The following is a 16965-nucleotide window of genomic DNA, read 5'->3' on the forward strand; positions in this document are numbered from 1 at the left end:
GAAGCATGGAAGTTCTGTTCTCAAAGGTGATGCCCTCTTTTGGTGCCCATCCTCTGTATACAGGGACTCAAGTCCAAAAAATGAGTAGGCCAGGAATTCAGGAAACTTCTCATAATTACCCAATCATCTCTAAGGCAATTTCTTCACTTGTCGGCCAGTATTGTGTGTTGTTCTGTTTTGAAGACAGTACTTTCTAGAGATTTTTCTTGTGATGTTCGAATGATTAGCTGCGTCAAAAGCTTGCAGTGACAGGCACCCATGATGATGCACCTTTTAGAACCTTTGGGCATACTTTCTTCAAAAACAACATCAAGAATGAAGTCAGCAGTAAGACCACACTATACGGTCATTTATTCAGAGTGCAAAGCTGTTCTTGCACAGAATTGGTACTTGTAGTACCCTATATGCAACAGTTCAAAGTATTCAATGTTTTGTGTTTGGCAGAATACGCCATGTCTGACTACAGTGTTCTAAGGCCATACATTGTCAACGAAATTTCTCGTCGAAAAGAGGAAAGGAAAATCAGTGGGATAATGCAAGTCTTAAGGGTGCAGCATGGTACCATCTTTGCCTTTAAAGATATGACCCCAGCTCCTTTTTTCTTTTGCTCTATGCCAGATGTATTTTAGAGCTTATTTGACTCTTCAACCTAATACAGTAGAATTCCAGAAATCCACAAAGCTTGGGACCAGAGGGTGTGTGGATTTCAGGACAGAGATAAAGCATAATATTCGGACTAAAAGTGCAAAATGAATAAGACATATTAGATACATTTAGTTAAATTATTATATAAATTATTGCAATAATTTATTATATGCATTAAATTATTATTACATATATAAATTGATTATATTATTCATTGTATTATGTATACAGCATCGAGGTTTGCCGATTTCACCTCATGCAAAGATTTCCGGTTTCGGATTCTGGTGTTAGAATCACTGTTCTGTAAAATTTCAACAGCTTTTCTTTATTTTTCCGTATATCATACACAATCCTGTTGCAATTTCATACTATTCTGCTATAAATCGAGGAGTAGCACCTGCTTCCATCATTTGCAGAATTTGCACTTTTTGCGTTACCCTCAATGCAACGTGTTTATGTTTTTCAACGTTTCAAGCAGTAAAATCATGAGTGCATTTCTTATCTGTCATTGTATTAAAAAGGGCTGAAATTTAAAATAGTCTTAATTTATCCACAAAATATCCGGATTAAAAACAGGCGGCATTAAACAATCTCATGAAATGAAATAACAAAGCTTAGAAAATACACCAACAGGGTGTGAATCGTGAACTTGAACAAAGAGTTGAGTGAATCGTCTTCTTTTTTACCTCGATGCAGATTAGAGAGGAACAAAGCTTATCTTATTTATTTTATCTTATTTTTTTAACTTTTTTATGTCAGTAATTTGGTATTTCCGTTTTGACTCATTGTTATTCGGTAATTATGACATCGTTATTAAGTATTCTTTCTTCAGGTCGGCGGATTTTCAGTATTTGATTGTACTTCTGATGATGGTATCCTTAGACATGAACTTTGAAAATGTTATCTCGTCAGACAACAAATTTGCTATTCAGCTGTCATTTTACAGAGCCATCCTGATTCTTAAAAAATACCAAACACAGTGTAAACTTATATTCTATCATACGGTTGAATATGTAGCAAAAAATGGCAATTTCGCTGACCCAAAAAGTGAGTTTAAAAGTCAAATATAAATGGGAATATTGCGAATGATTACTGGATGTTTTGGGTAGTCGTATACGAGAAGTACATGAAGGTAAGAGCAGAACTTTAAGATCAAGAGGTTCTCTGTTATTGATTGTTTTATTGTTTTTACTATATTTTGGTTACATATTTTTGTCCAGTGAATATTGTATTCTCATTAGTAGGTGAATTTTTCCTCTGTATAAAACATTATTGCTAAAAATAAAATAGTGTTCTTAGCAGTCCTTACAAGTGCTTTAAGTCCTTATATTTGAAAATAAAATATAAAGGCCCTTATAGGTGCGTACTTTTTCTTTAAAGCCCTTATTTTTTTGTTTTTAGTGCTTACTTTTTGCTTTTAGTGCTTTCTTTTTAATGAGTATGCATTTTTTTCCCTATACGAAAGACAAAACTAAATAAACAATTTTTCTTCCTTATATGGAATGTCAGATGGTGAATCATACTCTCAGAAATAGATTTTCCCCCTTTATCTGCATGAACATAACCTTTGGTGAACACGAGAGTACAGACGGGTGCACGTCATTCTATTGGTCAAAGAGTTGTGAAAGCGGTAGAAAATTCCGGTACATTCAGTATTCTTTTCCTCCCACCCAAATACTACACACGTTTGAATTTCTTGCAAGATTTTAATAATTTGCATTCTTGTTTCACGTGGTCAGTTCATATTCACATTTATTATGAGCATATGTATGAATATTTATATTAATATATTTGCATTAACTGATGAAGTATAGATAAACTTCCAAAAATGTGCAAATGTGTTTTAACAGAGATTAGCTTACTAAGGAATAATATTCTTAATGGCTTAAATAAAAGGAAAGTGATCTAATAGTCAAAATAATTTCATTTTTTTTGCCAATACATTATACAGTTGAGAGTTTCTCCTCTTTCTCTGCAAAATCTTGGATATTGAAACCATTATAGTTCGCTGCAAAACAAGCAACGGACTTTATTTTTGGTCACTTTCCAATCTGGTTTGAATAGGACTAAAAGTTTTGCGGTCTACTAACCCAAGCAAAAAATGATTCTATTGCAGAAATTTAACACAGTCTGCTCAAAATTAGAATCAAAAACACTCCAGATAAGTAAGTCTGTTTCTTTTCCTTTATTTAGTTCTTTATTCAAATACCGGCAGCTGTTGATTCCGATTGCATAATATCACGCATGGAAGAATTACGATGCACATATTGCGCAACAATGTTTGTGATATTTTGCAGAAATAATTAATTTTGATGCTCATTCTGAGATTTGTTTATGAACACTTAAAAGAGTTTTACTGTGCTTGCTAAGCAGAATATTTTTCAGTTGCGTTGGTCTATTTTTATATGAACCACCTATGGAAATGTCAAAAGGAAAATCAAAGGACGTCTACAATCTACCCCCCCCCCCACACACCCCTCTCCTCATTTTCCAGTTACGTTTGACTATCCGGAATATTCAGCAATTTCCGAGTATGTGGGTTAGTTAAGCTTTTATTGTTAAAGGATGACTGCATGAAGCAATTTCCCATCTTCTGATTTCAGAAATGTTCCTCTTTTTTTTTACTTAAATTACTTTGCTTGCAATATCTGTTAAGGGAAAACTGTTATACAAGGAAAATTTAGAAAATGTTCAGTATTTTGATTTAAGTTAAATTATTAAATATTAATATGAGTGAAAAAATAAATTGTATTTATTATTAGGTGCCAAGCTAATACAATAAATATGGCTTATTATTTATTTTCTGTATTTTGAACTGAAATTGCATCAATAAATCTTGTAATATAGTTTAGTTCTGCATAGTTTTTTTTTTCCCCTTCTCAATGTAAACTAGTTCTGTAAATTGAACTGTTATTTAAAATTAAAAAAAAAAGGTAATTGTTTTCCATGGTTGAGGTAATGTTCATCATCTCTTAATAAATATTGCATTTCTCATATTTTAAATTACAAGTCTAATTTTTCTTTTAAGGTTATGCAGTTGTGTGTAATAAAATTAAACAAGTGCTTATTTATTTCATAAAATGTGCTTGAAAAGTACTTTTAGGTGCTTAGTTTTTTAACTAAAATGTGGCTGCGAACCCTGTAAAAAGTTTTTTATACAAATTGTATGAAAAGAATTCAAGTAGTTGATGCTGAGGCATTTCTTTTGCATTGTCTGCATTTGAAACAAAATTTTGATTTAAAACATAAATCTACTGTGATTACTTTGTGCATTCATGAATAATGTTTTTAACAGTAAAATACACTGCTCGACATTGAAAATGCAACACCAAGAAGGAGTGGTCAGAGAGTGATGAACTTTGGAAAAAAGACAGAGACAGCAAGCAGCAATGAGTGATCTTTATTTCAAAATGAGTCAGAATACAGAGCGAGAACGGCGTCGGCTCAGTAGGATGTAGGACCATCACGGACAGCGATGCACGAAGAAACACATCTAGGCATAAAAGTCAATCAGAGTGTGGATGGTGTCCTGAGGGATATCTCTCCATTCCCTTTTAACCATTTGCCACAGTTCGTCTTCTGAACGAGGCAGGGGCAGAGTCTGCAAACGGCGTCCAATCTCATCCCACACGTGTTTGATTGGTGACAGGTCAGGAGAATACGGTGGCCAGGGCAGCATCTGTATACCTTGCAGATCATGTTGGCAGATGCGAGCACTGTGTGGTCGGGCATTATCCTGCTGAAAAATTGCATTAGGCAGCCCCTGAAGGTAGGGAATTGCCACCTGCTGCAGTACATTATTCAAGTATCGTTGGATCATCATAGTTGCCTGAATTGAACTAGAGGTGACCTGGAATCGTACACAATAGCGCCTCAAACCATTATGTCACGTTCTTGTGCAGTGGGGCATTCCACAGTTACTGCCGGATTAGATCTATCTCCACGTCGACGCCACACACATATACGACGACTGTCACTGGACAAACAGAAGCGTGACTCATCTGAGAACATGACGTTTCGCCATTCTGTCATCTACATCGCTCCAGTCTGGCACCATTCCAAACGTTGGCATCTATGCTGTGGGGTCAATGGCAGTCTTCTTAATGGACGCCGTGAGTGCAGGCCACATTCAACCAATCGACGGGAAATGGTTCTGGTCGACACGGAACCATCCAGGGTATCTTGCACATGCTGCAGAATCACGGTACAAGTGACTTTGGGACCGCCACAGCTTGTCTGCGGATGGGTCGATCAACGCGTGCTGACGTCGCTCTGGCTGCACCTGCACCCCTCCTTCTTCCCACATTTCCTTGTTCCAACCATGTTCGCCATAGCGGATCCACCGTGCTCACATCCATGTAGGTATCAGCTGTGATTTGACGTAAGGACCAAACCCCCTTCTCAGTCCGATCACCCCTCATAAAATCGTCTTATCTGCTGGAAGTGCCTTCATTGATGGCGGCCCGGCATTCTCTCCTATAACACGTATCCTCTGGGACAAAAACCAACTTTCTTCGATAATTCGTCTGGCAGAAATAACGACATGAATATTGCCCATTCTGCACATTCCTTCCCTTATATCTTACTTCACGTGCGTCAGAGAGCTGCGCATTTTACATCCTTCGCATAACTCAGTGACAAGCGTCTACTCTAAAATTTGCATAAATTTCTGACCACTTTTTCTTGGTGTTGCATTTTCAATGTTGAGCAGTGTATTAGTATAATGTTTTGCTGGAAATATTATGCAAGTAAAACTTAATATTTAGTTAATTTGTGAAGTGAATTATGCATTACTCACTGCATAAATTTGCTTCAAATAGAATGTTGAATACATCTGAACCTCCATAGTAAAAACTAGTCATGCAAATTTATGAATGCTGGTTATTCTTGTTATTATGCTGATTATACTGATTCTTGCTGCTTTAACCTCACCAATAATCGTTATTCAGCGTGTTATTTTAACTCAAGTATAAATAAGTTGGATAAGTTTGAAATTTTATTTATATCTGTTTTTAGAGTGTATAAAGATCACCAAAAGCGTTGTCAGTGTTCTACCAGCCCACCATCTTCAAGTTATGCTCGTCAGTTAAATCCGTACAATTGGAATGTTGATTTTGCACCTCCACCTGAAGATATATTTTGGTACCTTTTTCAATAATTAATGCAACATTTATAGTTTGTAATTTGGTTATACTACATATTGTTTTTAGACAGCTGCAGTGCTAATTATTTTCCTCTTATTTTAGGGAAAATCTGAGTGTCAGTAAAAGTCTTTGGTATAGCAGAGCTTTTACTACTAATTTTGCTTTGTTTATTTTATTCTTCTTCTTAACAACACCTACAATTGTATTAAGTTACTTAGACGTCCTCTACACTCCTGCTGTGAAGAAAATTGTTAGAGAGGTTCGTAATAGAATTTTTACCGCATGTTGTATACAATTTTTTTGTTACGAATTTAATGCATGTGTGTGTGTATATATATACGCAAAACAAAATCTTATATACAAATATGTATATGTGCCTGTCGGATAAATTGGCAGAAATGTTTAATCTATAACTTCTGTTTAGTTTTATTTAGAATTTTCTGCTTGAGTTGAAATATATTTAGTATTTTCAGAAAGAGATTTTATGATTTTCTTTGTAATGTGCATGGAAATTTAATTGCTGTGTTAATATAAATAAACCTTCATAGCTTGAGCTCACTTTTTGTTGTTTTAGTGTATAATATTAAATTGTATCTGTTTAATATTTATGGTATATTTTAGACACCTGTGCTTAAAGATTTCTTCTCAACCCTGATGTTATTGCTGTTTTCATCTTTATTGCCTGTCATTGTTTCATACTCTGATAGATTCATGCCACATTGGACAAGGTATTCTTTTCACATGCATATTGCTTTGATTTGGTATATTAATTATATATCAATAGTTGTTAACATTAATTTTTATTTTAGGTCATCTCGTAATCATTCAAAAATGTTAAGAACTTTCATTTTCTTACTTTTTATGGTTGTCATCTTACCCCTGCTTCAGTTGACCAGGTATGAAAAGTAAATCTTTTTTTTATAAAAATTACCTAAATGTTATAAATTCTAATTAATGTAATGAAATTTAATGTTTTGCCATGTCCAGTAGTAAAAGTTAATGATTCTTGAATTATATTTTTATATCCTATTTGAAGTGAAATTCATGTGAAAATTTGATGGTATTCTTAAATGAATTTATTTTTTAAAGTTCTTTTCTGAATTATAGTCACATGGAAACCACATTAATTTAGTTTATGACTGCTTTGGTAATCTATTTAAATATATTCAATGAAACAAAATATATTCAATGAAACAATGTTGAAATATAGCATGTAGGAATAATGAAGAGGTGGTTAGAAACAGCATTTATTTTTAATGTGTCTCTTCAGACACATAAATTTGAATTTACTTTAAACCATTTTCTTTCAACTTGTCAAGCAGTCAGTTAAGTGATTATATGCTTTTTCACTGGAAAAGTAATATGTAGTTTAGTAATGGTACAAGGTGCACTCATAAAGTACTTATTAATGGACCAATTGATAAAATAAAAAGTGAAAGAATAAGTGTATGTTTATGGCATTTGAGCAGTTGTTAAAGCCAGTTTAAACTGGCTATTTTGTTGTCTGCATATCTCAATGCCAGAGCCATTTTCATATATTGAGAAGACATTGTATAAAAAAATTTGCTTTGAAATGGAATAACATTATAGCATTCAGTATTGTTACAAATTTGGTAAATCTCCTACCAAAATAGTACAGACAATTTTAACAGTATATGATGGTGCATCATTTTTATGAATACAAGTGTTTAAATGGTATAACTGCTGTAAATGTGGGCATAAAAGCATTGAAGATGAGCTAAAGATAGGGTGCCCTTTTCAACTCTAAAGAGTGAGGGAAATGTGGAGAATATTCGTTTTTTAGTAAAAGCTGATAGACATGTAACATCTCTGTAACTTTTAGACATGCTTGGAATAAGTAAAGAAAGTTGTAAGTTAATTTCAGTTGAAAATCTGAAAATGAGGCATGCTTGTGCTAGATTTGTGCCTCAGATTTTGACAGAACAGTAGAATGAAGAACAGTAAAATAGCTTGTTGTGAAGATTTGCCAGCTACTGTGAGACATGACAACAAGTTCTTAAAGTATATCACAGCAGGAAATGACACCTAGTGCCTACAATATGACCCAGAAACAAAAAGTTCACATTGGAAAGGACAGTCTCCCCCCCCCCCAAAGCGCAAGTGTTGAACTCAGACTAAAGTTATGAAGAAAGCATTTTTTGTTTACAGAGGTCTTAATCACCATGAATATATCCCTGAAAATCAATCAATCGGTATTTTTACAAAGGAGATTTTTACGAAATGCTTTTTTGAATAAGAAATGGTATTAAGGAGTTAGGAAGGAACTTTTAGATTCTGTTCAATGGTTTCTGTCATACAGCAATGCTAGGCCCCTAGAGTATTGTTTGTATTGAATTTGATTTAAATCATGTCAAAGGAGTACATCGAGATGAAATACTACATTTAGTAAGGAATTATAAGCCAAATAAAATAAAAATATCCGCCCTGAAGATAAGGATAGTGCTGACAGATCAACTTCCAATTCATTGTGCGCCGCGGCGTTCCCCCCCTCCCCCGCCACAGAGCAGCGTGAAATTGATAAACAGATTTCGGAATGGTTAGAAAAACAAAGGATATGCCTTTATCCATTTTTTGCAGCAATTCCACTTTTTGTTTAATGGACTTCGAAACATACTTTCGCTTTGTCGATCCTTTACATATTAGTAAATATATATCAGAAATTCTATTTGACATAATCGAAAGTCCAAGCTTACTTTTATAAAATTGCTTAAAAGTCTGCAGAAAATAATAAGCCGGATCCAATTCGAAGATTAAAGAACAACGCAATCTGCAACATTAACTGAATTAGATAATTTTAGCTTAGCTTATACCATCCGTTATACATTAAACGTGCATTCGTAAACGCATATTCACAGTCGTAAAGGTCTTACGCGCATGCGTAAACGCCTATGCGTGTGCGTCAATGCGACGCATGGGCAGAAAGTTTGTAGCTTTGAGGTGCGGATTATAGATCATTCCGGATTATGGGTGTCCGAATTAATGACTTTTGACTGTATTGTGAACTCCTTGAATTTATTTCCTTGCTTCTTCCTCTGTTGTTGTGTTCTACAACAAAAAAATTGGAATTTTTTTGTTTACTAAGCTTTTATTTCAAGCAGTAAAATAATTATATCTGTGGTCAGCACAATCGTCATCAAATTTAATTAACTTATGCCAGTGTATGTCAAATGTATAGATATTATGTGAGAAAAATTGGATGGGTGATCAACCACTCATGCAGTGCTAACTGAACCTCATTTGTTCCATTCAGAAGTATTGCTACCTCAAATATTGAGTGATGATGTCAGAAATGCTTAATCATCAGCCTTATGCTAAGGAGAAGCTCTAACAGTATCAACATATTATTTGTTTTTTGTGTTTATTGTTCACACACAACTTGCACACATTTCACAGTTCCTTATCATGAATGGTATGGTGTGTTGATCTAGCATTAATGACCAATAGTTATACATTTTCTTGTTTGTGATACACCAGTTTTCCCCTATTACATTTTTCTCAGTTACAGTGTTGTCGCCAATGATTGCTAAACATGCACATGGAGAATCCTCCGCATTGATGCAGATCTTTTTCTTTGGTGACTTGTCATCCTATGATGGGTCCTGGCCTTCTTTGAAATTTCATTCAGGGTTGTTTTATTCTTGATGTTAGTCTTCCAGTGGATGACTTAGTGTTGCAGGTCTTCATCATCTCAATCCATTCTTATGTAAAACTCACACATATGCTGCCATATGGAATTCTCCTCTGACAATGAATTTATAAGTTTCTTTCCTTTGCAAAGTAAAAATCAGACAGTGTTTCATTTTTTATTTCTTGGTGTGCTATTGCATGGTACTGCCTTCTTTTTAAGATGTTCCTATGCATTCTGTAGGCATTTAACACCATCTAGTAGTAACTCATGGTCTGTGCCCTGCATAGCTGTCACAAAAGCGATTTTGACCATACAGGCAGTTTTTCTGGTTTCTATGTATGACCTAATAACTCATATGGCTGTTAAAAGTGCCATTCTCTTATTTGCTCAGACCTTTTGTGCACGCATAATCACTGTTGACATATTTCAAGCAGTTAAAATAATTGTCTAGATAGCAGCTATGGAAAACCAGTTAGCAAGGAATTTTATTGTAATGTTTCTTTTCACAAAAAAGTGTGTATACTAATTGCCATCCCCTGCTGTTCTCTGATGTTTCATCTTTATGCATTTTGTGCATGGAAAACAAGTATTTAAAGTTTTGTCAGTTTTTCAGAATTAAAAAATGCTTACAAAATATAACTTTTCATTTTCCTCATGTTAAAAATTGTTGGATGTTTAAAGTATTTAAATTTTCTTTCCTTTGAAGTTTTGATGAGAAGTATTATTGTCATATAATCTTTAAATGATTCATTATATGGTAATCTTTTTTAAATAGTGCCTAATAATCTTGATTGCATATCACATGGGCTTACCAAGGACAAGCAGATAGTCAAGCAGATAGTTGGACAAGCAGATAGTCACTGAAGACTTACTTTTTTAAGTTCGTTATTTTGAGTCAAGTAGATTGAGGTTTCTTTATGATTTATGAGTTCCTATCAAATAAACTTGATGAATTATACAGAGTATCCAAATTATAGATTGAATTTCTACTCTGCTTTTAAGTAGCATGCATGTAACATACCACATTATGGCACACATTTGTGTGGTTTTACTTAGGAGTTGTTGTAAGTAGTCGTACTCTGCCCGTGGGCACAAATCAGTTCTTTCTAATGTATTTTGGAACATATTCTGAATTGGATGCTGAGTTAATGTTTGCAATTGCAGTTATGTTAATACTAAGTTCATTATGTCTTGAGGATTATTAAAAAGCACTGAATCCTTAAGTGCTTCCTGTGAGAATTTGTATGATGACAGCTCAAAGAATGAAGGTGGCGACTGTTCTTTACTCATGATATTTGATTTGGGGAAGAGCTGCAAAATTCTGTTCAAGGCATCTGCAGTATAAGCTGTTGCTCCATCTTCTTGCAAGTGATCACATAACAACTGTTCTTTAGTCATGTGATATCCATACTGAACATGCAGCCTGGAAAATTTATGAGAATTTCACAGTCTGAAATCGATGTTATTTATGTTCTTGCAAACAAAAATCATTTCTGCAGAAAACTACATAATAAGATGCAATTATTTAGTTGCCTTATCCAAAGAATTTCAGCATCGATTTTAAAATTTCAGAAATACTTTACAAAATCTGAAATCCAGCCTTTGTTGATTTTGGATTTTGAAATTTTCCAGATTTTAGATCATCAGTTTAAATCTGATAAGATGGATGACATACAGAAATTATAAAATTAAAAATGCAAAATGCTTGTTTTTGAAATAATGAAGAATGTTTTTGTTTCGATGGAGTCAAAATTTGAAAAAAAAATGCCTAATATTTGTTTGCTTTATTAAACATTTCTTTCAATAAGTTGTCTAAATTGTTTTGTTTTTTGTGATAATACTTTTTCTTTAATTTTATAGATCTACATAATTTCTTGTTCAGTTGTTACAATATTCCATTGTTCAAATAATGTAATTGCCTATAATTGCTGTGTCAAGAATTCCCATTAAATTGCCAGTTCAAATTTTTTCATTCTCAGCAGTCTTTCTTTCATTTTCTTTGCTATTGATAGTGATATTTCCTGAATTTAGTATCATACTGCAGATTTCACCACCCATTAGTTGATTGATTATTGAGGCATTGGCATTGCTGTGGAATAGTTCTATTATATCATCTTCATTTATTAGCATTTCTTTAAAAGTTCCATTTACTTGTATATTTCACTCTTTTCTTTTTTGCCCAATATTTGAAAACCTTCAAATTTGCAGGCATTGTCGAAAACCTTAGTTTATATCTGCTAGTTAAGCATTGTGAGCTTCATGATTTATAAGAAATTTATATGCATTGTTGGCGATGCTTCATGCGACTGATGACTAAAGACATGTTGCTCAGCTAAATCTTGTCTTATTTCTATCATGCACTGAGAAAGTTAAGCCTGAATTATATTAATTTAGTAGCATATTATACTTATATATGTTTCCTGCGTATACTTAAGCCTTATATGGGTCTCAAATAAATAAATTCCCATATACACTTTAAGCTTATCAGAACAACAAGTAACTTTTCATAATCTAAACAGCAATAAATGTAATCTTTTGGCCTATGAATATCATTTACAAAATCTATATTTTGTATATTTTGTACATATGGAAAGAAATTTCTTTTAAATTTCTAATCACCAGTACACTCAGCACTCTGTAGTGCAATTGCTGAAGTCTGTTATTGCTGCCAAGTATAATGTCAATGTGAAAGGTTACTGTGCTGTTTAATATTGTTAATAATGTTTAAAAAATCTTTTAGACAATGAATGAGTCATTTCTCAAGCTGCTGTGAGTTTATAGTCATATGTTGATGAAAGCAATAAATGATTTGCCAAGTTGCCATCGTGTTTATGTTATTCAGTAGGTATAGAATCGGGGATGAACTTAAGTAGAATATTTTTGGTTCAAGCTGTATGCTAAACAGAAAAGCAGCTGTGAAACCAAATTATTGTTCATACAAATTTATGCTAGTAAATGATTGTGTTTCTTCAATGTAGAATATTTTTATTAGTGCTGAAGTGAAGATAAGAATCAGGACTGTTCACATGCTTTACAATGAAACAACGTCTACCACACATGCCTGAAACATGAACTATATGCTAAAGCAAAATGCTATTCTTGGAATCTAATTCCTTCTGTCTTTTTAGGGAAAAATTCTGAAAAAAAAAAAATTCTGTGGGGTGATGAATTTGAAATTTATATAATCTCATAATAATTGACACATGCTGCTTTCTGAGGAGACTGCAGCATGCAATTATAAATGTCATCAATGTTTTCTATAATATGAACATGCTTTGCATACTAACTTGTTGCAGTGTTTCAGGAAACTGTCTGATGCAACTTTTTAATAAGCTTGTATATTTGCAGCTCTTTTCAACTGTGTAAGCCACAATGCAATAAACACATTAATTTTGGATATATGAGCCACTGTTTTTCATTTCTTTCCCAGACACTCTCTACGTTTATGTGGTCTTTTATTGTGAAAGCCATTATTCAGGAAAATATTAGGAATTCTGTGTGTGTTCTAAATTTATTAATTTTTTTTAGAGAGAGTTCTATTATTACACACATTTATTTAAAAATATGCAACCAAACTCTGCTAAAGCAAATCTAATTTATATCAAACCCAGGGTATAATGAAAAAAGTGTTTTGGTCTCATCGGATTTCTTGTGTTCTTTGTGTTATTTTATATGACTGTAATAAACCTGCAAAGGTATGAAAATTGTATATAACAAACTTTATTGATATGTTTGACTGAAATTGGTTCATGTTTTTGAAAATATTTTCCAGAATTTTTGCAGAATTCAAGAAAAATTACTAATCCTTAAAATGATCCATATGTAGGATGTTAGGATCCATATTCTATCATTTAAGGATAGTGAAAAGCACCTTTAACATTACTGCTCTTTTTATCTTCACCCTTACCTTTCTATGTGTTCTAAACAAAGGCTAAGATAAGTGTGTCGCCTAGTTCTTGAAGAACAGAGCACATAAGTGTACTTTAAGACACCAAAATGCTGTCCCTGACCATGGAGTCAAAAAATTTGAATAGGTTCTTTGATTCTATTAAAGTTCTTTAAATAAGTTACCAGAAGGAGTTCTGTTTATAGTTGAAGTGTTGAAATTTCAGCCAAAGTAGTGTATAGATTCTTACCACCTTGGGGCTGTACATATGGTTCATTGTTTAAGGTTGTGTAATTTTATAGCTTTATCGGTGTATTTAGCTGCAGCATTTGAAAAACTGTCCAAGTTTTAGCTTCTGAATTGGGGGGGTGCATTTTTGGAGGATTTAAGAGAGTCTTCGTAAAAGATGTTGCACTTTTACTTATCAGCCAATTCATATCTTGAAGAAAATGAGTGTCTCCTGATTAGATAGGTTTGATTAGTGGTGAAATTCTTCTTTACCACCTCTCCTTGAAGGGAAAAAACTTCATGGATTCTTTGTCATATTCACTTTACATATCAAAAGTTCATGCATATAAAATATAAAAATAACTGTAAATATAAAAAGTTCTATGTTGAATATAAAATGAGAATTTTTTTGAAAAAATATGGAATGAATATAACCAAATCAATAACTACTGGGAATACAGTTGGTACTGTGTGGAGAAATTGAGACTTAATTATTTCTGCTCATAGAAAAGACTTAGAAAAAGAGAAATACTGGAAATTAACCTTTTAATAGTCATCAGTGAGCTCACCTTGTACTCCTTGTCATCTTGTGCTCACTCTTGTACCACAGTGGGCGCAACAAACAGAGCTTGCATTACAGGTTCATGACTGACAGATATGGCGTGTACTTGAGGAGAAAGAATTGTTTAATCTTGCAACTGCCAAAGCATTAAGCCGTTCTGCAAGAGAGTTACAAACTAAAAATCTGACCGCCGAAGATGCACTGGCAGAAAATTGTTGAAAGTGCAGACTTCTGTTGTCTGCACTGTGTCATAGGTGTGTCAGTTAGACTGGCAGCAAGTATCCTAGGCTTCTGGTGACTGTAAAATCTCAAAACCAAAATGCATAAAAAATGTCAAAATTTTTCCTGTGTACTAAAAAGCTAGTTGCAAGCTGGATGACATCAAAACTGAAGAAAGTACGTTTAATCCTTTCGAGACTAACAGGACTATACGTCCCAAAGCAGATTTCATTTTTAGTTTTGAAAGAGTTAAGTGACATAAAAATTTTTTGCAAGTCGAGCTCTTGATTGGTAACATTAGTACACAGAGAGTTGTTGAAAAGAATAGAATATATATGAAAAATATTTTTCTTGTCCCCAAATACAACTTTGGTAATGCAACCTATAGACCAAGGAATGATCAGAAGCTTGAATATCATTACCGCAAGCAACTCATTCCAAGCATTTTGGAGAACTATGTCATTCAAATAGATCATAAGTTTCACTTCTGCAATGCTAGCTTTAGAAAAGAAATAGAGACGTGTTCCAAAATTAGGCATCTGAAATTTTTTGATATGTTAGTCTGTGAAAGGGTATTGAAGAAGATAATGATAAAAATTATTTGCACATCGCTAAATTGCTTATAGATGTGAAGGATATAGTTCGGTGAATATTCTTAGAAGACATGATTCACTTCTGTAAAACACAACTTTATTAACAGAAGTATTTATTAAAACAGTAAACTTTTACACAAATACTCAAACATTCCTTGCACTCTAGATAAGTTCAGTGTGAGTGAGTTTGCTGGTCATGCCTGAAGTTAGTAAAAAATCAACATGATGTTATCTGGTGGTGATTGCAGCTGAACAAAACCCAGTGACAAACGACACAAAAGGGGTTGATTGCAAAATCCCAGTTTAAGATTTACACATTTGAATAAAAGTCATATTTTAAAACATGCATATAAAAAACAAAAAATACAAAATACAGTACAAAGTCCATAATCCGAACTCGTCGGGACTTCGGCGATTCCAGATTAAGGGTTTTTCCGGATTATAGATCATCAATTTAAATCTGGTAAGATGGCATGCAGAAATTATACAATTAAAAATATGAAACCATAATTTATGAAATAAAGAGCAATTATGATCTAAAGGGTATCAAAATTTACAAAAAAAAAAAAAAAAAGCTTAATATTTATTTGTTTACTTTATTATACATTTCTTTCAATGTAAGTTATAAGTTGCTTCGTTTTTTTGCTAAACGTGCATGCATAAATGCATTACACACATGCGTAAAGCATACAAAAGAAAGTTTGTGGCTTTGAGGTCCGGATTATAGATTGTTCCGGATAATGAACATCCAGATTACAGACTTTGTACTGTATATGGATAGTGATATATGAGTAATAATATACTTGAATTTTAATTGAAATATATATCAATACAATGCATATCATAATTAAATAAAAATAATGAAAAGTTAATAAAATAAGAATTTTAAGCAACTCCTAAACGTATGCAAAAGAAATTAATCTAAGTATTCATATACATTCACTTTTGCAGCAGACCAACAAGAGAAAAAGCATTCAATTACATTACAGCGATAAGTTTTTTGGGAAAATGAAAACAACGTCCACTGCAAGTAATTACTTGTTTTATAGCAATGTTTGAGGATCTTCACAGACCTTTTTTGTGTGAAATTCAAGAAATTAAGGTGTATCTATACGTTCCAACAACATATATGCTGTTTTTAAGCAATTAATTGAAACTGTAATGTTTTTGTTATTTACCTCAATAATAAAATTTTTGTCCATTCATTTAATAACTGCATGAGGTGCAGTGTAAGGTGGAGTTAGAGGAGGTTTAACAGAATTGCGTTGACTTTAGGGTACCCCTTGTATTATCATGAAATTGTTTCATTTATCTCCAAGTTGTTTCATTTATTACCAAGTTGTTGTCTCATTTATGACAACCTGAGTAGTTGAATACTATGGAAACCCTATAATGACGTAATTGGTTGCGGTGAATTTGAATCATGGGAAAAAATTTGTAAAGTGTGTGTCGGATTTTGGGTAAGGACTTGTGTGTGTTGGATAAGTACATTGTTATTTTGTGGTTCACATGGTAAATTTGCTGAATGTGGTAAGATTAATTTGAAGTTTCTGTAGGATCTGGAATGAAAGAAAAAAAAAAGCATTAATTTACTGGTGTGTAAATCAAGGTTTACTTAGTAGCCATTATTAAGTGTCCTGTTTGGAGGAAGGAAATGCGTATGGATGAACATCGGATATTTTCAAACAGAGGATATTTTTTACTCTTACTTTTGTGAATTTATGTGGTGAAACGAGTATACAGATTCTACTTCAGATAATTTTAGGAAGTATTTGGATGCTGTTAAGGAATTTTGTTTGACTGAAGACATGTAAATTCGTAAATAAGGTAAGTGGATATTTCCTTCATGTAGTGTTAAGATGAATTTCCTTTTTTATGTTATTTCATTGTTTGATTTAAAATGTAGTTTATTCGGATTATATATTTTTGTTGGCTGCTTCTTTGATTTTTTAAGTGAATATAGTTTGATGCTTACATGGACAAAGGGAGTGCGCAATGCCATTTTTGTACAATTTTGGGATTTTTTTTTTAAAGTCGAT

General features: G+C 33.1%; 1 protein-coding gene across 2 annotated transcripts in view; it reads left to right on the forward strand.

The window, feature by feature from the left end:
* The window catches only part of Tmem63 (transmembrane protein 63), a 170835-nt gene that overhangs the window by 113714 nt on the left and 40156 nt on the right, over positions 1–16965 (forward strand). For both annotated transcript variants that reach the window (XM_085809371.1, XM_085809370.1), the window contains exons 13-16: positions 5662–5787; positions 5892–6048; positions 6411–6517; positions 6599–6685. In XM_085809371.1, the coding sequence (XP_085665497.1) occupies positions 5662–5787; positions 5892–6048; positions 6411–6517; positions 6599–6685 (477 nt within the window). The remainder of the gene's footprint in view (positions 1–5661; positions 5788–5891; positions 6049–6410; positions 6518–6598; positions 6686–16965) is intronic.

The sequence above is a fragment of the Stegodyphus dumicola genome, chromosome X2 (genome assembly GCF_044657685.1).
Source record: "Stegodyphus dumicola isolate Sdum_Otavi_A_Nest chromosome X2, ASM4465768v1".
NCBI classification, from domain to species: domain Eukaryota; kingdom Metazoa; phylum Arthropoda; class Arachnida; order Araneae; family Eresidae; genus Stegodyphus; species Stegodyphus dumicola.